The sequence below is a fragment of the Akebia trifoliata genome, chromosome 13 (assembly GCF_017979445.1).
Source record: "Akebia trifoliata isolate Shusen 1 chromosome 13, ASM1797944v1, whole genome shotgun sequence".
Classification (NCBI taxonomy): domain Eukaryota; kingdom Viridiplantae; phylum Streptophyta; class Magnoliopsida; order Ranunculales; family Lardizabalaceae; genus Akebia; species Akebia trifoliata.
The window spans coordinates 12,494,162-12,519,189 of NC_141387.1; the positions used below are offsets into that span (position 1 = coordinate 12,494,162).

General features: G+C 34.3%; 2 protein-coding genes across 2 annotated transcripts in view; one reads left to right on the forward strand and one right to left on the reverse strand.

Moving 5' to 3' along the window:
* LOC147387891 (uncharacterized) overlaps positions 1-7,337 on the forward strand; it is a 32,497-nt gene extending 25,160 nt beyond the window's left edge. Inside the window, exons 7-8 of the mRNA XM_086420104.1 lie at positions 2,937-3,140; positions 6,742-7,337. Coding sequence (XP_086276230.1) covers positions 2,937-3,140; positions 6,742-7,128 — 591 coding nt within the window. The 3' untranslated portion in view covers positions 7,129-7,337. The remainder of the gene's footprint in view (positions 1-2,936; positions 3,141-6,741) is intronic.
* A 6,108-nt stretch (positions 7,338-13,445) lies between these two features.
* MCM3 (Minichromosome maintenance (MCM2/3/5) family protein) lies at positions 13,446-21,088 on the reverse strand. The gene is made up of 16 exons (XM_086421734.1): positions 20,952-21,088; positions 20,743-20,855; positions 20,442-20,650; positions 18,466-18,596; positions 18,145-18,383; positions 17,804-18,040; positions 17,559-17,713; positions 17,271-17,479; positions 16,953-17,118; positions 16,655-16,857; positions 16,509-16,568; positions 16,332-16,424; positions 15,903-16,087; positions 14,248-14,313; positions 14,010-14,151; positions 13,446-13,874 (listed from the first exon to the last, which is right to left on the reverse strand). Exons 1-16 carry the CDS (start codon positions 21,015-21,017, stop codon positions 13,818-13,820), a joined length of 2,331 nt encoding a protein of 776 aa, XP_086277860.1. The 5' UTR covers positions 21,018-21,088; the 3' UTR covers positions 13,446-13,817.
* Between the last annotated feature and the right edge of the window lie 3,940 nt (positions 21,089-25,028).

The following is a 25,028-nucleotide window of genomic DNA, read 5'->3' on the forward strand; positions in this document are numbered from 1 at the left end:
CATGTAAGATAATTTGTCTTGGGTTTACCACCACAAGGTCAAGGAAAATTCAATTTAGGATATGTAAAATGATTTTTGTAGCGGCCAAACAGACCCTAAAGGAATAAAATGGAAGGTTTTTCGCATTAGAAATCTAATGGACATTGTAGTGTTCAGTGTTTGGTATTATTATACATCATAAGGCATTGTTAGTGATGTGGGTTGAATTAGTAGTGAAAGATTTCTAGGACAAACTTTAGCAGAATTGAATGTTAGAAGAGAATTTGTAATTTTGACCTCAAAAGGTTTTGAGAAGCCTGATCCCACATTTTTTTATGAGCCTGGCACTAAATAATTGGGATAATTTATTGATGACGACGTTGATTTGATCTAGGATGAGCTAGCACCTAAAAATTATAGTGAGTCGGCAATTTTAACCACGCAAGTATTGACCTGAAAGGCTGTAAAATAGGGTAGTGATTAATCAAAAAGCCCGACTATCTTTTGGTTTGTTAGATGGTCCATACAAAATGTGGCTGATCCATTGAGCACACCTAATCATTTAGTCGGTGGGCTGTGTGTATAGTATGTAATGAAGATGTCTGAAAAACAAAGTTTAAATTCTACTATTTAGTATTTCCGTCAGGTCAAAAATGGAAATATTTCATTGAAATCTGTTGAAATATTTAAAAAAGTAGAGAAATATTATTGAAATCATGGAAAAACGTAGGAAGCGCGTCTTTTTTATTTTTATTTTTGTAAAACTAATCACAAGCACGTAAACACACCCCTAACTGATTAAAGTACTACATGACTGCAACTGAGGATTAAAATCTCATCTCAAGGCAATGTCTCGGTCAAGAGTAAGAGGATTGTCTCAACTGATATATTTCAAAGTATCACGACATGACTACATGACATTTCAAATGTTTCGGGTTCAATGTTTTGTTCCAGTCTTGGCCAAAACATTGAGAGACTGTACAAAACATTGGACCATGAATACAACTATTTCCCAACTACAAGGGATTCAAAATATATTGAGGCCTTTGAGGAAAGCCCTCCCTAGTGATAACTTTAACTACCCTCAAATAATCTCATCCCCATTAGATACAAAATTCTTAAAATTAAATTTACTGGGATGGAAGATCAATGAATTAACGAAACTGTTAACTTTGAAAATATGCAAGTAGCTTTCCAAACTTATCCTTAAAACTTGGATTGTCCGTTCCACATAAGAAAGAATAGGTTGAGTGAATTTAGTACCACTCTTTTTAGCTTAATGCATTTTACTTGTCTATGTCTTGACAGTCCTCTCTTGCCAGTACTTTGTAGATGTTTTAGGTGTTTAGACAGTATTGCCATTGGTGACACCATGAACCTCCTGATTGCTTTTAATCCTTTGTATTGCGCATGATTTTGACATAAAGGGGACTTTCCTTACTTTCTTTGCATTATAGTGAAGTTATAACTCCCGTCAATCTTTTTCCATCTCAATTAATAAATGCTTTGCAGCTCTATCCAGTGCCAAATGCTTCAATGCAAACCCCTTAAAACTTGCTCTTGTAGGGAAATTTCCATCTGGATTGAGGTGATACTCTTCTAGATTACCTGCCTTGGTAGTATTGGTACCCTGTAAACTACTCAATTGACCATTCACTACTTAAAATGCAAATTCCTTTGGTCCATCCTCCCATTTGCGATATGCTGAAGTCTTTGGAAGGAAGGGAGTAGAAGAATCTTTCAGAGACAAAAACCACTTTATGGCATAATTAGGGCTTAAAACGGGTCGAATATGAGTATGTCAATATCCATATCCAAATATTTTATTTGGGTTCATATCCGGATCCTAATAGCTAAAACCGTATCTGAACCATTTTACTTTCATCAAATCCATATCCGGATCGGATGGTCGGGTAATGTCAAAGCATTTAAGGTTATTAAAAATAAAATTGCTAAAATGTGGTCAAAAGGTGACTTGAACTCAAGACCTCTCCATTTTGAAGAGAGGTCTTGACCACTATCCTCAACTACTGTTGGTTGATGAAACATAAATTGAAAAATATAAAAATACCACTTGCAAAGTAATATATCATTCAGATCTTGACGGATATAGGAATGGATTCGTATCCGACTCGGATCAAGGGACATCAACCTTAAATTCACATTATGCCAAGAAGTAACTGCCACTTGGAATTTCACTATTTATTTTGATTGGAATGATTGTTAACCAAGTGTACATATTTGATTAGTATTGGTGCATTCACTCTGTATCAGATTTATACACAATAGGCATCATTTTATATTGTAGATTTGTTTATGATGATGTGTATATAAATAGGGTCGAGATCTGTAGACTCATGAAAAGTGAACTCATATGTTCACACACAATCCTGATCGTGTATATGTGAGATCCAATGGTTGGGATAAAAGATGTATCCCAAGAATATATTATGGATCTCTAAGATAAATCTCAATCATTGGATCTCACAAATGCACGGTCAAGATTGTGTGTGAACATATGAGTTCACTTTCATGAGCCTATGGATCCCAAACCATATATACAGGATCAAGTTTGCCAGCCAACTATATAGCCAACGTGTTTTTCCTATATGGGTTAGAGGTTTAGGATGGACTGATTTTTGGTGAGGATCATCTCTATGGCGAGGAGATCTTCCTCACGAAAAATCAGCCCATTTTGAAACTTCTAACCCCAGTTTACAAGTTGATGAATCGTGGATCGTCTATTTTTTGCAAACCACTTTTGATGGGGTTAGAAGTTTCAGAATGGGCTCCATAGAGATGATACCTCCCCAAAATCAGCCCATTCCAAAACTTCTAACCCATATTTTCAAGACACGTTGGCTATCCCATATATATATACACGCACAAGTGAAGTCTTATGACTTGTTACTTTAACATATGAACCTTAAAATCATCTCTGTCGTTTTCAATCACAGGTTATTAGAGTAAAATGGTCACTGCATGCAAGAGAAGAGATTGTGTTTGAGCTTCTCCAGCATTTGAGGGGTAATGCAACAAGAAGCTTGTTAGAGGGAATAAGAAAGGCTACAAGAGAAATGATTGATGAGCAAGAAGCAGTTCGTGGCCGCTTGTTTACTATTCAAGATGTTATACAGAGTACTGTTCGTGCATGGTTGCAGGTGAGTAGACATACATATGTATATGCACGAATGTATGTATATTAGAATACTAATAGTAACAATAAGATTAAAAGATAAAACTAATGTACTTATAAAAGTAGAGAAAAAGAAAGCCTCATATGTTAATGTATAAATACTCTTAAGGTGTTGCTCTGGGAGAAAACAAAACAAAACATTGATCAACAGACATTCCTTGGGCCTTATTTTCAATCAAATGTTGGATCTAAACCCAGGACCTATCTACACTAGTCTCACATCTTTCAGGTATATACTTCGCTGCTGGTGGGGGCTGCTCTGGTCTTGGTCTCTTCTGCTGATGAAGCTTTGATCCTTTTCCTATAACTGACAAAAATTGACAATGCTCATCTTGGATTGCTTCTATGCTTCCTAGTTAATTAGTTTTGCTCCAAGAACCATCAAGTTAACAAATGATGTTTCAGACGATCTATTTATCGACCCAACTGTGCATCAAGATCTATGTTGATTTTGCCTCTCGGCATCATCATCTCAAATAAAAAACCTAAGTTCCAAGAGACAGAAGTGTCTCTAATACCAAGATGATGCATCCAACCAAAAAATAACAACATAAAATGAGAACCAACACAAGTGGAAACATCTGTACAAGAACTATAAGAGAAATCACTCCTCTTTTGAGTAGAAAACCCTTTCTTCAAACTGAAGCAATTCTCCTCTTTTCCCGCCCTCTATCAATGTTGTTTGCATTTTGACAAAATTCCTCTGATCTTCATATTAGGAGCTCTTAGTTTTGCAATATATGTAGGATTTGTACTAGATTCCCATGAAATAGAGGGGCTAGCATTCCATAGTTCCCCTCCTTACCACACTATCTTATTGTGACTCTATCTTCAACCTTTTACTACGACTTACTTGTGACTCTTACATGTGGGCCTGTTTCCAATGTTGTCCTTATTGTTCATGCCAAGGACTTCACTGAACCATTTCTCAGTAGAAACACCCTCACTGCTAATTCATTACGTAGCCACCTATGAACTTGGATCCAAAAAAGGTCAAATGGAAAGAGGTATTTTCCACCTTTTCAGGGAGGCCATTTATTCATTGGCATCCCTGTTCCATTGTTTAGGACCACATTGAATTCAGTTTCTGAGAAGTAACTGAAGAGGAAAACCCCTTTTGATGAAAATTACCATATGTTTATGAGGTACTCAAAAGTGGAATCAAATCATGGGGGAAAAGAGTTTAAATGGACTTCATCGATTGTTTGAGGAAGTCTTGAGAGCACATTTGATGCAGGACAATCTAGATTTGTTCCATTCTAGGTCTATTCTACCTTAAGAAGGATAGGGGAAAGGCTAAATAGGTGGTGAAGAAGAAAGAAAAAATTATAGAAAAAGAGTTTCAGGCGCAATAGGTTTTATTGGCCATTGTGAAAGGTTTCACAAGGCCAATTGGCTATATTTTAAATGGTAATTACGGAAAATTTCAATTAAGGTTAAGTTTGATAGATGGAGGGTTTGAAGGTTGTAGATTGGGCCGTAGATTTCATATCTAAGATTTGAAAGAGTTTAGATAAGTTTAGGATGAACTAAAACATTATTGTTTTTGGAAAAGATGAGATGATGGAGAAGACGAGGAGATAATACCTTGGAATCACTCCAAGATGGTCTCACACCAAATCCAATAACTGGAGAAATCTTAAGAAAAGAGCTAGAAATTTTTTTTCCCATAAACTGTGTGAAATCAATTATAATAGTCATATATAGGCTCTTATATGTTAGATTCAAAACCCTAATCCTAACATGATTTAAACATTGACATTCTTGACCTTGAAATGCAAATTCCATGTAAAATTGATACCATATCTCTATTTTGGTCATTATATTCTCAAAACTCACAGGAATTGCAAAATCTTGGGCTTGTTGGATAGGTAACCGAATAACCTTTTTTTGCATCATTTAAAAGGTTATTCACTTACTTATCCAACAAGTGACGTGAATAATACTTAAGACTCATATCGAACTCCTAAAATAATCCCCTCCCCCCTACCAAAAAAAAAATTCAAAATTAGAATATAGTAAATCTAACTAATTTAAAATTAACATGACCCAAAATAAAAGTAATGAAAAATATATCTAGATCCAAACAAATGTCAACCTAAATAATTACAAAATTTCCATTGGTATCCATGACTGTGGTTTGATTTGTGTCCCACATTAACACCCTTAATGTTTTCTCTAGTGTTCGGCTTAACAAAATGATATGGGGAAAGAGTTCACGGATGTATCCCCCTTTAATTTTGATTCCTTAGGGATTTCATCCACCAACTTGATTACCCATTGTTTCTCTGGCATTGTTAAATTTCATTTGTAGCTCTGGCCCAAAAGTTCCACTCCCTTCTGCAACAATCTTGATGAGTTGGATTCTTCCATGGAACTCCTTCGCAAACATTCCTATTGCTAGAAACTAAGCTTAGGTGCAAGAACTTTTGATTAAGAGAACGTAAGACTAGTGGGCTATGGAAGAAAACCTCTAAGCAGCTTTTCCAGTGTAGACTTTGTTCCTTCTTTAAGGCATGAAGGGAACTTAGCTACACGAAAAAGGAAAAATGCAGCAAACCCCAGATGAGTTATTCCAGACGTTTTTGTCCTTTTAAATCTTGGAATGACCTATCAATAAGGAGATTTACAGAGTAATTTTATTTCCTATAACTGTAAATCCAGTGGTGACAATTTCTTAACTAACAAAATATGGCTTGACTAGACAATGCCGATTTGTTTTCCATCACGGTTACATTTTTATAACAGTAGGACTGGAAATTTTGTGATTATTTGTTGGTAGATCTGTAGATTATAAAGAAACCACCATTTTTAAATTTACATATACTTGACATTTTTTTAAAAAGAAAAAAAAGTTACAATTTTCCCATTGTATTGACAAAGCTATCACATCAACAAATAAGTCAGTCTTTTCTGAGCTGTTCCTCTAGGTTTGAGCCAAGAATGACTTTTTATCATTTTACAAAGTGATCACCAATCACCATTGGTATATTACAGCCTATCTACTTACTTTCTTACAAGAAAATAATTCACTTCATGTAACCCTCAAAAGTCCTATTTTTCTGAAGGACCAAATGTTCATCGCATGGTAACTAAATTTCAATGGGGATGTATTTAGTGAGGGATCCCTTAAGGGATTTCAAGGGAACTGGAAGTACTATAGTCAGTCTTGTATTGGTCAAGCATCCCTTTCGATCAGTGGATGTGTCCAATGCTTACAATAAGTGTCAAATACATTGACCCACCCCACAAAGCTGATTCCATTCAGTTTATTCCATGTTTTGAGAGTTTTTGTTTTAAAGATTACTTCAGTGCTTAGAGTGCCCTTTGTATGTTAATGGATATTTATGCTTTTATGCAAATGTTTATGAATATGGGTCACATTGGGATTTCACCATATTTGTGAGTCATCTTTCCTCCTCGTTATTATAAGTAGGTAGTACTTTTAGCTTTTAACAATAAGTGAATTAGTTGAAACAAATCTCGGGATAAAGTCGCCCGATATTCCCATGCATATTAAGTAGTATTTACGAGTTTCTAATATTTTTTGCGAATATTACTTCCAGGACAGGAGCCTTCGTGTTACCCACAATTTGGCTGTTTTTGGGGGTTGTGGCCTTGTTCTTTCTATCATCACTGGACTCTTTGGAATCAATGTGGATGGGATCCCGGGAGCCGAGAGTACACCCTACGCATTTGGCCTCTTTGCTGGCCTCCTTTTTATGTTAGGAATTGTGTTAATTGCAATCGGGTTGTTGTACCTTGGATTGAAAAAGCCCGTGACCGAGGAGCAAGTTGAGGTGAGGAAGTTAGAGCTACAAGAGCTCGTCAAGATGTTCCAACACGAGGCAGAAAGTCACGCACAGGTCCGACAAGAGCTTTCCAGAAACAGCTTGCCTCCAACCGCTGCTGATATGATCCGTGAAGGCGCAGATTATGTACTCATCCACTGAAGACAGAATTTCCTTCTAACCTAATTAAATGGTAAGAGCTCCCATTACATACGAATCTAACAGAAACTTCGTTCATGATGTTTATGTATTGGTCAGTACGATGGAAAACCGTATTACACTTTTTATCACATTATTGCGGTGATTAAGGCCTTTTTTTCTGCATATCTCTGTTTTCAACGGAAGTGTTTCTATGGAATTACTTTTGTTTCGATGACATGTATACAAATTGTGGTTGCAGCATCGATTGCTTAGTGACAATGTTCTGGAAATTCTTTTTTGAGTTAAATGCGTTTCCAAACAGTGGGATTTTTCACCAAAATTAAGGGCTCGTTTGATGACGCTGTCAATTTTTGCGACTGGAAAAAGCTGAAGTTGTGAAAAGCTTGTTTGATAGATTTCTGGTTAAGTGTTGTGCTGTTTACTAGAATCTGGTAATTACTGTTTGATACAGGTTGCTGGATTCTACTGTATTATGGTGAAATGATCAGATTGCCCTTAATGTCTAAAAAAGTATCAGATTAGATCCAAATACGCAGAATGACCTCAATAGTTATATAATAATATTAAAAATAAATAAATATAATATTTTTAATTAAAAATTAGAATTAATTTATTAAAATTAATACATTAATTATATTGATAAAAATTTTAATGAAATTTCAGGAGTACCTCCCCTAAAAATTCTTATATAAATTTTTTTTTACCTGATAAAAAAATACCTGTATTTGAAATAACACCATTTCAATCCATCAAGAAGTATAAAATCATCTAAATGAACTCATAAAAAAGATATTTACTTGTCTGACTCACGTGTATTAACAAAATCTCTATCAATCATCCATCGTGCACCACCACAAAAACAAAACATATATATCCAAAATACGGTACATAGCTTCACTTGAATAACATTGCAAGCATGGTTTGATCGACCATAAACACATGAACCATAAAGTCACAAGATTTTAGATATTTCATCAATTTATAAACCCACAAGGTTTGGTCAATCATAAACATCAAAATTTCAGATTTATTCATCAATAGAACTATAAACACAAGATTTCAGATTTTTTTTCATCAATTTATACATCCACAAGGTTTGGTCTACCATAAACCACAAGATTTCATATATTTCATCAATCAATCAAACAACCCACAAAATTCGGTGAACCCAAAGGAAAATATCAGATTTTTGGCCATCAATAGAACTTTAAAACCACAAGATTTCAGATTTTTTTCATCAATGAAACAACCCACAAGGTTCAGTCAACCAAAAACCCATGAAAATTTGAAATCTAACGTTAAAACCACAAGATTTCAGATTTTTTCCATCAATCGAACTTTAAAAGAACAAAATTTAAGATGTTGTAAACCACAAGATTTCAGATTTTTTCCATCAAATACAGGTATTTTTGAATAAATGAACTGAAATTTTCATTATCAAATTATAGTCACATTGAAAAGTTACGTAACAAACCCCCTAAAAGTGCATAAGCGGGGTTGTAAAGCCGAATCAAACACCACCTAACTAATGAGTAGCTTTTGGACATGTAAAGATCAAAGGCAAGATGAGAGAGAACATATTCGTTCCGAATTCCCAGTACTTTCATCTGTCCGGATTCCTGTAAGAGTGAGAATCTCTCCCGAGCGGCTATGGACATTTTTGGCTTAAGTCCCTTTGTTAACGATTAGATTTTTTAGCAACCTGGAAGTCGAGAGTCTACTTAACATGCTTTTAACTCCGGAAAGTGCTTTTGATGGTTGGAAAATTAAAATATGTTTCCCCAAAAACAACCTTGTGATTGCTTTTTTCCAAAGTTAAAATGATGTTCAAATGGATCAATCACAAGTTTCCTGTAACATTTCTTGGACTGTAATTGTAGGTATGTTTGGATGCATGTTTTTGGCTGTCCCAGGCCAGCTCAGTGTCTGCATTTAACTGGGTTTAAGGCAGTGTGGGTCTTTCATATGAACTAAAATTGTACCAATGAAATAGCTGAAAAAGAACACAGAGCAAATGGGATTGAATCTCTGATCCCCTCACGTAGAGACATGCCTATAATCACCATGTCCTAAACCTTCATTCAAACACTAGAGGTAGTCTTCCAAATGAATGGTCCAGATTTCATGAGCAGGTGTGCAATCTGTATAGTATTGTGTTAGATTTTATACATTCAAAATCGTAAACAAAACTTTAATAAACTATGATTTTCCCAATAGGATCTAATCTATCACATACCTCAAGTATATTATTCATTCAATCACAACCGAGTTGATGGTACTTACATTGTGCCATCATTAAGTCGTTGATTCAAAACCGTTGGAGGTGTGCCTTGCAATCCATGTGTTCTTTGAAACTTTCGAAATCTCAATCGAATTGATCATTGCATTCTAGACTCACCTTGTCCCTTCTCTCTATGTGGATCAGCTAGGGTTCTAGTGATTGATGGATATCACTATTTTAGAACTCTCTACCTTATGTGCGTTTTTTACAATTTACATTCTCTCTTACTTGTCAATATGGGGTCGTCGATCCTCTTTTATAGATGAAGGTAGAGGGTCTAGAGTTTTTCTTTGAAGAATAACAACGAATTTGGGATTCTTCCAATATTGATATCTTTTATATGTAGAATTCTTGTGCAATTAAACAACAAAATTGGGAGGTTTGCGGGCTACACGATATAAAGTTCTAACATTTTCCCACTTGACCCATTAGACCAATTGTGTTAATAGTGAACTTTTCAAAACATTTTGAAAATGTTCAATTTAAGATTCTATAAATAAAATATTTTATACATTATCATGAATTTTAAAATTCTCAATATTCCCAATATGCAATTAGATTATTTAATGTCATATTTCGATTAAATATTAATGTAAGTCATGGTGGTTGTATGTCATCTATGCTACACATCCTTTCATATGTCACGTCATTAATACATTTTTTATAAAACTTTTAATTATGCCCTTGTTATTTGTCTTGTCAAGACATTCCTTATATTACTTAAATCCAAATAAAATATGCATAATATTATTAAAAACAAGAAATAAACAAACATAAACAAACTTTATTTAATACTAATGTTAATGTCAATTACACAACTACTTTAGAATAATCTATTCCAAATATATAAAAGATTTTTCCAAAAGACCCATCTTGATAATATGTTCTCTATAAACTTTTGGTGATAATCCCTTTGTCAATGGATCAGCTATCATCTGGGTGGTACTAATTATTTCTGAGCTCTTTCTCTAACCACTAAGTACTTGACCTCTATGTGTTTTGCACCGTTTGAGTATTTTCCATTCTTAAAAAAGAACACAACTGTGGTATTGTTACAATATATCTTCATCGGCTTGACTATCAAGTCGACAATCTTAAGTCTTGAAATAAAATTCTACAACCATAAAGCATGACTCATAGCCTCAAAGCATGTCACGAATTCAATCTCAATAGTGGATGAAATAGTAATGCTCTACTTTACGTTCTTTCATTAGATAACTCCTCCTGCTAATAGAAATACAAAATTCGATGTAGACTTTTTGCTATTAGAGCATCCGACAAGATCTGAATCCAAGTATCCGATCATTTCTATATTAGTAAAAATATTTAATGATAAATTGAACATAAATAAAAGATCAAAACCTAAATCAACTCTCCAAAATTGGATATCTTCCCTTCTCCCGATGGTTTCTTTCGCCAGCTTATCGCTCCCTCTTCCTTCTACAGATTAGGGCAATCCGATACAGCATTCGGCATCCATTTGCGTAGTATCAGCCTACCTCCTCACCAAGACAAGCAACAAGATCTGCTCCTGCGTCCCCGTCTTCATAAAATTTTGTCTAACCAAACTAATTTGATATTGTAGATTTATGGAAGATTAACTAAAAGGAAAAAAGCTTAATGAAAAATGAAAATGCAGATGTTGACTCACTTAAACCTAATATATAACCTCTTATAAATAAATATAGATACATAGCAAATTTAATAACCCGAGTTATCATAAAATAAAATAAAATAACCTATATAAACCTTAAAAAATGAAAGTATAAAATAAGAAGTGAAATTAATATAACTTAAAGAGTCGTGATCATCTGACTCCCCCATGTGACATACTCAAAATATCGTCCTGACATGGCATATGCCTCAGGAAACACATCAGCACATCCTCATAAATATTTTTATGTGCAATTCTGTATCGAAGGAAAAAAGGAACTATGGTTCTAACACATGCCACATTAAGAGAGTATTTTGAGTATGTCATGCGGGGACTCAAAAAATCATTACTCATAACTTAAATCATTGGCTCTTCACTATTGATCCTATTTTAAAAATAATTTATAATTTTATGTGCAATGTAATGCGTTTGCATTTTACCAGCATACAAAAGGTTTGAAATGCTCTTTTCAAGACGAGGGTTTTTGGGGAAAACTAATTTTCATTAATGAAATAGCTTTTTAATAAAGGAGTGACTAGTTGAACACCACCTAGTACCAACTACACTCCATATCTTTATGTGTATTAAGTAAACATTATGTCGATGGCATAAAAGTGGCATGGGACACGTGGCAAAAGATGATGGAGTGAAGCATTGACAGTACACGTGTTGCACTATCGCTTGCACACATGGCACCAACTCATTGGGTTATGCATAAAAAATAAAAATAAAGTGGCCTACTTGTGGTGCCTACGTGGATCCATCCCATTAGGACAAAGTGGCACTGCTTAAAAGGCAAAATCGGGGAAAGGATCCCTATCCTAATATTATTTAAGACAAAGGAAACCTTACTTTGTGGCTAATCTTATCCTTCCACAACACATTGGTGCGCCAATAGAATCTCGTTTAAAAAATTATTTTTCACTCCATTGGTATGATGTCCTCCTAAAGAAGAAAAAAATTGTATTCCTTCCCTTAAAAGAAAAATATAATAAATATAGAGAGAACTTTAGTGAAGTGCAATTAAGTAGAAATTTAAAAATAACTACAATAAAATTGAGAATTTTTTAAGATTAGGATGCAAGGGGCAACTTTTGATTTGCAACTAGTTGTTCCCTTAATAATAATCACCAGTTGATGATTACAAAATAAAAATAAATAAATTTTTTTTTTTTTTTTGGAGTGCAACCAACCACTAGTGGTTTGCAACAAGTCAGTCCTTTTATTGAAAGATAGCTCCAGATTTATACCAAGGCCACAAAGAAAACTCTTCCCCTTAGACTTGGCCAAAGCTTCACCCTTTGAAAGCTTGATAAAGAACAAACCTACCAAACTGGTTAAAATTATCCTATCCGCTCATAATTGGCATTGGTTGAGTGTGCCAATTCAATTTTTCAAAGTTAATAATACTTTCTTGGAAAATTGATCTTCTGACTTCTGCATAATTTGAATGTACTACCTTGCCATAATGAGTAATAAAATCATATATACATTTTCAAAGAAAATACCTACTTAACAGAATTTATCTTTGTACCCTTCTTTTCTACCTGAATTAAACCCTAAACCTTAAATATAGTTGACTTTTCATTAAACAAATTTACAAAAAAAGCATGTTTTTAAAAAAAATTATTTGAGGTTCACAAGAAGGCTACAAAAGTGAAATCACAAATGGAACCGTACAATAAGAACCCGTTTTGGTAAAATCAAAATAAGCACCCAAATACTAAAAATATTTCCCCCTTATTTTTTAGAATGGCGATGAGCTGACGCTCTTTTTTGTATGCTCTTTGAACTGACGGTCCACAGAACCATAAATCTTTGTCCTCGTGAATCCCCTGAGAAGGAAGTGCACAAAGTGCATCTAAAAGAGAGCGTCAGAATATCAGATCAATTTTTAACAAGTAAAAATATTATTAGAAAATGTGGTCGAGGTGATTAACAACACAACACAAAACCAAACCACTACACGCCTACACCAAGGTAATACAACACACCCAATCTCATCTACAAATGAAATCCTCAAAAAAGACCCCTCTAAACTTTAAAAAGACTTTATACCAAAAGAACAAGCCTAAAATTGAAATTATCATGAACCGGACACTCTTTTCCCTCAAACATTCGAACATTCGACCATTTCTTTGTAACCAAATTACCCAATCGTCTGTAAAAGGAAGAATAAGACTGCAATAATAAGGGGAAAATCTGAGGTTTGACAGGTTCATAAGTTTCCCTTTCCATATTTGATATCTACATATATAAATAGCTCTTAATAATATTAACAAAGGGTAACATTGTAATAGATTTTGAGCAAAATTCTCAAGTCAAAACTTGATTACTCTACCAAACTCAACTGGTTAAATAGACACCCAAATTTTCCCTAGTGCGAAGAACTTGGTAAGAACACTTGAATTGGAACAACATTTGATGATAAGGCCCAAGGCCAAGTTTTTGTTTTCTATAATCATGATAACCCCTCCACAAGTTGGTTTCAAATTTCTGTAGATAAGCCAATGCCCAAACGGCTAATGCAGCAACCACCATTAAGGGAGTAAATGGAATTAAGAAATTAATGTCTTTCTTCCAACTCTTTCAACCAACTATTATAGGTTTAAAAGAGTGAATCAAGAGGTTCTAATGAAGTCAAAGCAATTCTAAGAAACATTGAAGCACAATATATGTTTTTTCGTTATTTCGCAGAAGAAACACTCTTCCACGATACCTTGTCATGGGGGATGATGCTCTTTTTGCAAGTATTCACATCATATGCACCCCTTCATCTACTATCATCAATCTGTTATCATCCTGCAATCTCTGCAAAAATATCAAAGCCAAACTTTAATTATTGTATTTTACATATTTTGGTAAGTTAGAATTAATCACCAAATATTTGTATTGCTATATCCAATCACTTTTTAACTTTTTTTTTTCTTTTCCAATTTTAATTACCTCCAACAGGGATACTATCTCTGCCCTTGTGTATCTAACAGCTGTCCCGACATTGACAACCTTCTCGATATCTGTGATAGTTATGCGATCCAAATGGTTTGCCCGCATATGCTGACCGAATACAGAGCCAAATGCTTCAATTCTGCATGAAATGAGAGAAAGAAAGAGGACTTAAAAACAATGAAATGACAAGTGAGCAAAAGAGTCTGAATACAATGTGATTTTCTTGTAGACAGACCTTTCTGGAGAAATATTGGAATGGTCCGCAGGAGGGTCATCAACTTCCATGGCATCAGCCGTGGCACTGATCAAAACAAGAAACAAGATGAAAAAAAAAATCAGGATAAGTAAATTTAATGACTTACTAATTCTAGTGGAGAACAAAGAACACTTGACGGATGTTGTCCACCAACAAACTTAAAAACCAGAGTAGATTATATTACTTTAAAGGGAAACGGGTCAGTAAGACTCCAGAGTATAATAAATTCTCAACTCACAATTTTACCTAGAAATAGCCTACAAAAAAGTTGTGGTCCAATACTGATTGTTTCCTTGGGTATTCTAAATTAGAGGTGTTTGTGAGACTTGAAACTTGATAAATTTTCTGAAAAAATACAATTCCTTGCAAGTTTATTAATGGAATGTCAGATACTAGGCAAACATAATACTGTTTGTTTCTTTGTGGATCATGAACAGCATTGATGATTTACCCTTCAGATAGATCCTCATCAGACTTCAAAACTTATTATGGTTATTAAAGAAATAGTGCAAAATGAAAATCACTGCCCTTTGTTCTCTTTCTGGCACTCCAGTTCTGTCTTCTCTACCTAACTAGATTACCAGGCATGTAGAGTTGGACATTGATGTTCCATCTGATTCAGGAAAAATTATAGTATGGAATACTATTTTTCCATACGTAAGAAATCCATGCTTTTTTTTGTGGAAAAAGGAAAAATTCTAGGTCAAAACAGCTAATTTCTGATAAACTGCAGAGATAAATAAAACATTGAGGTTGATCTCACAAAAGATAATGAGCAATAACATGAAAAGGGAGCTGAACTAAATTGCAAACTTTCATAATGTTACAGTGCATCAATGAAATGATTTAAAATTGTACTATGGTATTTTAAAAACCTACTATTGTTCATTGTATTAATGAGTTGATAGAATGAGATAAATTGTATTGTATGACAATATGAACACCTTACTAGAGCATGGAAATTATCCGAAAAGCTAAAATTATGATGTATGAAGTAATATTACCTTGTTAACTCAATTGCTATAACACAATAACTTAACTAAACAAATTAACTTTTTGCAACAACACAATATATAACCTTGAGTATTGTACTGTTAGAAGGACAGAAACACATCTGTACAGGATAAAACAATATTTTAGACCATGATTTATGGTTGTTGACAGATCACTAAAAAGATTTAACCCTTCTAAAGCATTTTATTAATTACATACCCATGTTTTTAATGCCTAGATAAGTATTTGAATTGAATGTGAACCAACAAACATGATTCTCTAAGTATTTGGTCTACTGAATGTAGGTAGATAAAAGAAAATTTTCTTCACATAGCATTCATATTGTAATTTTTGCTCCAACAAAGTAAGCCATAAGCCTATCATAATCCACACAAAAGGACCTAGAACTGACTGACTGACTATTTCAAAACATCTATAAACAAATCTAAAATTTTAGTGCATTGTCATGCATAAAAATCTAACCTTTCTAACTCAACAAATACACACATATCCAAACCTAACCACCCTTGATGGTATTTTAACAGGCAATGTATCAAAAAGGCAAATAAAAAAAACCAAAGCTTTCTAAGCAATAGAGAGATCTTTTAAGAAATACCATGTCTCTATTCTCAAATACTCACCCTTCCCTTGTAGCAGTGGCACCACGGTCAGCTCCATCAATGTTGCCACTAGCACGATTAGCTTTCCGTTTCTTCTCCAATTCCTTATCCCTTTCTTGCTCACGCTCGTCCATCTCTGTTAGCTCTTTATGATAAATGGCAAAATTTAATACTTTAAGAGCAGCTTCCACATCAATTTTGGTAACCTACAACAACACAAATGATTCATCCAAAGATGAGTGACGCAAACAAGCACAAAATGGTTTTAAATTACAAACACTTGGAAAAGCTGTTTTATGGCCATATCATATCTATATTATTTCATCCCAATACCTAAGACTCCATCCCATAAGATGAAATCTTCAGAAAATTGGATCATCTATTATAGAGACACAATGTGAAGTCTAGTGAGCGTAAGATTTCATCTAGAACTCAAGTGAAACCAAGTACCTTTTTGCTTAACTTCAATTTAGCATGAGCAGTAGATAAACGTATTATGGTCTCCAGGGTCCTGGCCGTGATTGGAAGTGTTCCTCCTCCAGACTACAGAGAGAGAACCATCAATTAGATGAATATAAGAAAAAACGAAAATGAAAGAACGCATCATTTCAAATTATCAACACTGACCTTTGTATTTGAACTGGCATCCCTAAGGTCTGCATATGCAGTTGAAATAAAATCCGATGCCTGTCAAAGAAACTGTTTGTGAATTGGCTCTGAAAACAATGCATCATTTTCCATAAAAAAGATATGAAAATTCTCATTGGACCAACCTCATCTGTCAACTCCGGAAGAATCCTAGTCTTTGCATAATGAATATATTTTTTAAGAAACTTGATCGTGAGAGTATCACGCTTGCGTCCCCTTTCAGCTTTCTTTCCATGTAGCATACGGTTGTACTTGACAAAGACAGATGAATTTGCATCACCATCATCTTCTCTTCCATAACTTGAAGTCCCGTCAAGTGCCCCCCCACCTACGAAATTTTAATTTGCTTCAAGTCAGCTTTTTTTCAAATTGATGAGAAAGATTATAATGCTTGCAATTTCTTAAAAGAAACTCGTCATTTACCTCCATCTACTGCTGAGCGAAATCGGTGCATACGTACAACATGCTCCGAGATTTGACGGTCAATCTCAGGATCCATTTGATCCAACACAATAAATAACAAATCGAAACGGGAAAGCAAGGAATCTGGGAGCCCAATATTTTTTGTTGGAGTAAGTGAACGGTCATACTGCATATTCATTCAATAAAAATATAATCAGGTTAAAAATGCAAAACAAGATTATGTTGCTCTTTGAGAAATTCTTAGTTCACATAACAACACCAAACCTTTCATAGATGAATGATTATGGAACAAAGAACTGACATTAGTGTAAAACTTACAGTCCCATATATAGGATTCGCAGCTGCCACTACACTGCATCGAGCATTTAGTGATGCATGGATACCGGCTTTAGCTATAGTTACGGTCTGCTGCTCCATAACTTCATGGATGGAAACACGATCTAGATCATTCATCTTGTCAAACTCATCAATACAAACAACACCTCGATCTGCAAGAACCATTGCACCTGCCTCTAGCCTTCTCTCTCCTGATGGCAAACATTCACACGGTTATGTCCTCAAATAATTGGCAAATAATGGATAGCAAGAATCCATTAAGATGCATACCTGTTTCTTGGTCAGAAGTAACGGCTGCTGTCAAACCAACACCAGATGAACCCCGACCTGTCGTTGATATTGCCAAAGGAGCAATATTCATGATTGCTCTTAAGAGTTGAGACTTGGCAACAGAAGGATCACCCACCATCATCATATTTATGTCACTGAAAGTAAGCAAAATTAGATGATGATCGGTTTTCAGAACTTCAATCTGATAACAAATCATCCAATGAAGATAAGAAAATATAACTCACCCTCTTAAATGGGTTCCGTTCTTTAAATTCTTTTCCATTCCACCAAGCATCAACAAGATCACTGCTTTCTTTATCCATGAATGCCCATAAATAGATGGAGCAAGTGAATTACCCAGTAAATCAAATGCGTCATCTCTCTCAGCTATCCTTCGAATATTTTTTATGTCATCGGCAATGTATGTTGGTGCATTTGCTTCTTTGTTGAGTAGAGAGACATTGTTAGCTATAAGAACAGTCCTACAGAAAAAGGTTACTAAATTAAAGTTTTAAAATAGAAGATATTACAGAATTGCTATAAAGAAGAAAAAGATTGGTGGTAAGCGCCATAATATTAGAGCAACCTGAATACACCGTTCACACTGCCCTTGCTTTTTCCAGGAAGAGCTTTATAGATCCCAACAATTGCCACACGGTCTCCAGGCTTGCATGAATCCACCAAGTCATCCTCTACTATAATATCCACGGTTCTTGGAAGCTGACCAGGTGCAGAATTCTCGGGCACCTCTTGCATGGATAATGTTTGGTGATCTTTGTACTTGCATAACCCATACTCAGTCACCAACAAATTTCCATTGTCATCCTGAAATGTTATATGATTATCAACATACTTTCTTCTTGTAAACATGTATAAACAATTATGAAAACAAAAGAGTTGAGATTACCCTTGTTGGATACACAGACCCTGTTGGCAAGCCCGTACTGGATGTAATGTCACGATACTCACGGCTCATGAAGGCATTAGTTGTAGGGCAGAAATGAACACTTTTAACAACCTTTGGCCTCACAAGAGAGCCTTCAATGGGGGAAAAATGTTAGATATACAAAATAGTTTTTCCATCAATGAGATGTTGATTTAACTCAATGCAATAGGTCAATTCAAGTAATCCAGCTTTCCTTATAATACATTAAAACAGCATATTAAAAGGTATTTGACGCTTATACCTTAAAAATCACCTTGTGGAAGTTTCCCCAAACACCCTACACTTATATTAAAAAGCATAAAGCTTACGAGGCATACAGCTCATTTACCAAATTTTGGATAAAGCTAATCTTTTTTTAGCCAAGTGTCAAATGTTAGAAATAGTGAGCATAGGATCAAAGATGGATGGTTAAAATGGAGGTGTGCTTTTGGAATGCTGTGTGAATGGTACATACCAATCAAATTAAAAGGAGAATTTTGAACCATTAAAGTGCCCCACGCCACATCTTCACATTGAAAACTCACATTAAAATACTTATTGTAATGAAGAAGAAATTATAAGATTAAGTGTTTTTTATAGGCACATACAATGTAGGGCTGTTGAAACAGTTGGCATGGGAGGGTAGTACTTGCAAGATAGAATGGGTATTTCGATCCAACGCACTATTGATCAACTGGAAGGATAAACATTGATCAACTGGCCACATAGTCTTGTAACTCCATAGAGCGGATATGGATGACAATAACATATGTAACATATAGGATTTCATCATACGAAAAAAGTAACACAAACTTCGATGCAAATCCATACTTTTGATTCCATCACAAGCAACTCCCTGAAATTGAATTATATAGAAAGGAAACGCATGTTTAGAACACCATTTTTAGGACCAAAAAATATGTGCTGGTTTAAAGAATTCCTAAAAAACATGCATGTGACATTGTTAAAAAATGGGCTCAAAATGGCAATGACAAAGGGTCCTAAGAAATTTTCAATTTATGCATGTGTGTCATTCATATTTAAATGGGCAGTTTGACATTGCAAGTCTTGTAAAAGACAGCTTGTGTTACAAGTTTCACTCACTATATCTACTGATTTTCTAGATCTGTGCACAAGTCCTGGCTTTTCTTACTGTTGAGAAGTATTTGTTTGGGTAATCTAGTTTAGCTTAAAAAATAACACAAATTGTTTATGGTTTAAGTTTCACACCAATTAAATATACTAAGGACTCCAAGCTAGTGTTTCGATAACGGGACTGAACCAGTACTCCAATGGGGTCTAGCCAGTTTTTTTTTGGTAATAAAGTCTGTGTGGCTCAATTAGAATTGGTGTTTTCTTAAAAATCGATAGTCGAACCAAATGAACTGCCAGTTTTTTGGTGAATCGTTCAAAAATACAAAATTTTGAAATGTTCTCTTTTCAGTATAAGATTTTGGGAAAAACAATATAATCTAATTGGAAAAAATCATGTATTTTCAAAATTCTGTAATAAATCTAACTTTACCAACCAAAATGACAAATCTTCAGTTTGGTTCTTAAAGCATTGCTCCCAAACATCAATTCCCACAACTATAAACAAATTAAACGATACAATAACAAAAATAGGGATTATAGATAAGAATGTAGTCACAAAATTACTCATTTTTTTCTAAAATATCAGTGAATAAGAGACCAGCCAATTAAATTGGTGAATTGATGGTTTATCAATTAATATCAAAATATGGTAACATTCCCCACAAACCCAAAATATTATCTTCTTCAACCTTCAAAACACGAGAACAACAAAGGGTTTTTAGAAAGATTAAAGATGGTGAGTTTCTGGAAGAAAACCCCAAAAAAATTTTACGAAACTTTCTGAACTAATCAAAACTGAATCACCACCGAGCTTAGTTACTATGGATAACAAACATATAGAGAGAGAGAGATGGAGATTATACATTTGGTAACGATGCCCTCGACGCAGACCATGGAACCAATGAAGGCAGAAAGAAGATCTCTGGGAGTGACTCTTCGAGAAACAAAGGGGCCTTTGAACCCGACGAGAACTTGTTCCCCTTCTTTTAGGTATTTAGGATCGATGTTTCGAGTAACCTCTGTAACTGCATCAGAGCATGGTTGCACGAATTCACTCGGGTTTTTTAAGAGCCTGAAATACAGAATGTGAGATTCAGACTTCAGAGAGAGAAATGGACAAAAAAAAAAAAAAGAAGAAGAGGGAAATTGATTTAAAAAACAAACCTTCGAGTTAAATCGGTGTTGTAGTCATGGAGATCTGAGATGTCGATGATGAGACGATGCTGCTTATGCTTTATCATTTCTCGAATAGATTCCATATAGATCCCCTGTCCGATCTGTTAGGGATTCGATTCATCCACCAAAAACCCAATATGAGATCAAAATTCATGAAAAATCACATAGAATTGGAAGAGACTGAAACAAAATCTTACATCTTGGTCCAAGAACTCCCTGAATGTTCTCCTGTTAGCTGCCATGGCTTCTTCAGTAGTATCCATTCTTCCTCTCTCTCTCTGTCGCTCTCTCGCTGTGTGTGTGGAAGTGTTGGTTCTGCTGGTTGGATTTTGCTCCTTTTCAAAGTAATGGTGTTTTGGCGGGAAAATTGGGTTAGTTTTGGCGGGAAAAATTATAAAGGGTAGAGAGTGATAGAGCTGTGATCCTGTACTTTCCGGCGTTCATGACTCATTGTTTTAAAACTCGGTGGTTCGTCTCGTACGAGTCATTGCTTTTAACTCGATTTACACTCATTTAGGGTAATTTAATAATAAACCCCTGAGAAATTGGCGATATTTGGTTTTCCCTTGCAAAATGCAAGATATGTTTACCTATAGGCCAAAAGTCAACATCCCTTTTTTTTTTTCAATGATTTAACTGTGAATTTTTTTTTTTTTTTTCTTTCCTTAAAAATATCCATTGAAACTTAAATTTATAAATTAAAATTTGAATAAAATCAAATTTCCAATATTAAATCATCCAAAAAGGGATGTTGACTCTATGTGAAAATTTTAATTATTTAATAAAAAAAAAATTAAAAAATCTAATGGACTCAACCGATATTCAAAATATTGCCCCATTCATCTTTGATTATTTAAGGAAGCAATGCATGGGATGAATCACATTAAATATCCTGTTATTGTTCTTAAATGATACCTAGATGAGTGGGATGAGTCATCTCATCTCGGATGAGATTTGAAACCATGCCCTCATTATCATGATTTTAAAATTGGGATGAGTTTGAATGACTTGGGAAGAGACTCATTTCGCGACTTTTTCATTTTGACCAGCCAATGGGCCGGATTTTGTTTCAGATTGGCCTGGTCCAATCCATTGTGCACCAGGTTTGAGTAATGCTACTAGGTTCATTTAATTGCGTCGAGTCAAGTTAGGTCCAATTCATATTTTAAGGATTCATTTGAACTTGAGAATTATTCTGGTAAAGTGCCCCGATAAGATAACTTCTATCATTTATAGGAAAATTACTTAATAGACCACGTGGTTGTCGACAATAAATTTCTATCGGATCTACCTCGAGATCCGTGAAATAAGATCGCAAATGATTTTATTGATTTTTGATGAAAAGTGGATATAGATCTCAGTGTTTCCTCTGATTAACAGTCAAATACAAAATAGTGATGACGTATGTAGCTTTTCTTCTCTCCGTGCTTCGCGCTTTATCGGCTGAGAAGGTTGCTTGAACGGTGGCTTTGCTTTGTGCTTGATCTTCTGTAGAGGCTTCTGTAGATCTTCTTCTCTCCGGGCTTCGCGCTTTATCGGCTAAGAAGGTTGTTTGGATTCCGGAGAAGGGCTTTATGCTTGATCTTCTCTTTAGTCGGAGTCCGGATCTCTGAAGAACCTTGCTTTTGTCTCTGGAGGAGGGCTTGAGAGCTTCTTCTTCTCTAGAGGGAGAGCTTCTGTCTTCTGAGAGAAAGTGATCCAGATCCCCTCTCAATGAGAGAGACTCTTGTATTTATAGACTTAAAGGTAATTTAGCTTTCCAATTATACCCCAACTTAAAGAGGTTTAATTGATTTAGTTAGAAGGCTAAATTTGTCCAAATCCCATTTTAAGGATTTAATGGATAATTATTGGGCCAAACTCATTTATTTGGGTATAGGGCCCAATACTTAACATATGGATCACTTGATTTTATTGAATCATGGGTTTTTATCTGCGAAAGCCCAAATCCAAACCATATGTGGGTTGTTCCAACCAATGGCCCAATTAAATTTATGGGCCCAATTTTAATTGAAGGGATTTTCATTAATTTGAAAAAAACGACGAAGACCTATTTCAATTTTGATGTCTACAGTGGTATCTTTATAGTCCATTTAGTAAACTTTTTATTAGGGGTGCAACTTGATTCGATTCAAATGAAAATTGGAATCAAACCAAGCCAAGTCAATTCCACTATATTAGAACTAGAATCAAACCGAATTTCCATTAGATCGAACTAAATCAAAGCGAACCGAACTAAGATTGATTTGGTTCGGTTTCTGTTTTATGGATTGTCAATATCCTATAATGTTGCTTGGAAGCAATATATTTTTAATAAAAAATAAATAATAAAAATAAATTTTCATAATTCAAATACCAACTCACTAATCTTTCCATGAAAATGTCATTAATTATTCTTAAAAATTCATTAATATATGACCTAACTCCTAAAGTAATTCATAATAAATATATATATACATTCTCGGTTTGCCTTGAACCGAGAACCGAACCAAATTGATCAGATCCCTATTTCTTAACCTAGAACCAAACCACAACTTGTTCCAAACCTAATCAAACCAGGCCAAAGCTATTGATTTGGTTTGGTTCTTGGTTTGAACAAGCTCAAATTTACCCCTGCGTTTTATATCGAAATAGTCTCTCAAATTTATCTTCCCTTATAATTTTGTCTACCAGTTTTTTCATCTTCTTCAAATGCTAAGACTTTTCTATGCCAATTGCACTCATATCCAACAATTTATTATGATGAAAATGATTATAAGGAGAATGATGTGCTCCTAATTTGAACTTTTAAATGTAAGCCCAAAAACTTGGGGATTTCATAGAAAAAGAAAGTTGGATAGATCTTTTATCTCTTCGATAAGATTTACTTGATGACAAAAATGATGGTGGTTTCATCAACGTATATCAAGAGAAAGTCGTCTACGCTACAATGTTTCATCAAGACATATATTTTTTGATTATTTGTAACAAAAAATGATGAACAAAATTGGGATTCTAATATTTTTTTAAAGATATAATGTTTGATAAGAGTGTCCATTTTACAATTATAATACATGTATTTTGGGCATTTCAAGAGGATCCATTGAGTTTCGTGGTGGAAAAAAAATATGAATCACATTTGTAATGTTGATTTCAACACTTTTTGTTTTGGAGTTCAACATTTTTATTGTGAAGTTAAACATTTTAATTTTTGATATCGATAATAAAAATGTTGAACTTGACAATAAAAATGTTCAATTTGACATTACAGAAAACAATTGTTGAATTCGACACTACATTGTTGATCGCGGAAATAAAAATGTTGAATTCGACAACAAAATTTGTCAACTTGCCAATAAAAAGTTCTATATAAGGAGAGTAATGTATTATTGAATACCCATGAAAGTATATAGGTTCTAAAGATATTATGAATACAAAAAGCAAGCACAAGAATGAATGGGATTGAAATATATCTGTTTGAATATTGACAAGGGGAATTAAGAATATACCAATGGATCACCGGATGACACACAATAAAGGCCCCACTAAGAGCAGATGAGTCTGCTGCTAACCTTTGTTCCGAAAAATCAGCCGAAGAAGCCCAAGTCGGGTCATGAATGGCCTAGAACTAATCGGACCTCAAAAGCTAGTCCTAATGAGAGAAGGCGGGGTATAGGATTGTTGACACCAAACATTTCTTTCAAAAATGTCCCTACAATCATTTTAACTCACAAATTAGTAGTCTTTTGGGTGAAAATGAATAAAATTACAAATGCATGCCTCCCATAGCCACTAGGGTGGCAATGGGTCACGTCAGGTCATGTTTGTGCCGTATTGAGGTAAGGAGATTATGAAAATTTACTTAATTCAAACTCAACACATTTATTAAATAAGTAATCTGACTTGACCCTTGTAACCTGTTTAATAAAATTATGGTTTTAATTGAAAAAGATAAATTTCATTTCTTACCAAAAATAAAAAATTATTACCAAAAATAAAGGCACACAACCATAAATCAATATCTACCAGCATACATTAAATTTCATTTACCCACATAGATTACCATATTGGGAATCAAACACTACATACCTCTAGATTTCAATGAAAAACACATATTAAAAAATATAAATATATATAAATAAATAAATAACTTAGTAAGGAAATTACTTTTTCTTTTATAAATTAAAAACTTAACCATTAATTATTTGAAAATATCTTAAATCACTCCCAATATTTTATAAATTTTGAAAAATAATGTCTTATAAAAAATTCTACAAAATTGAAGAAAAAAAATG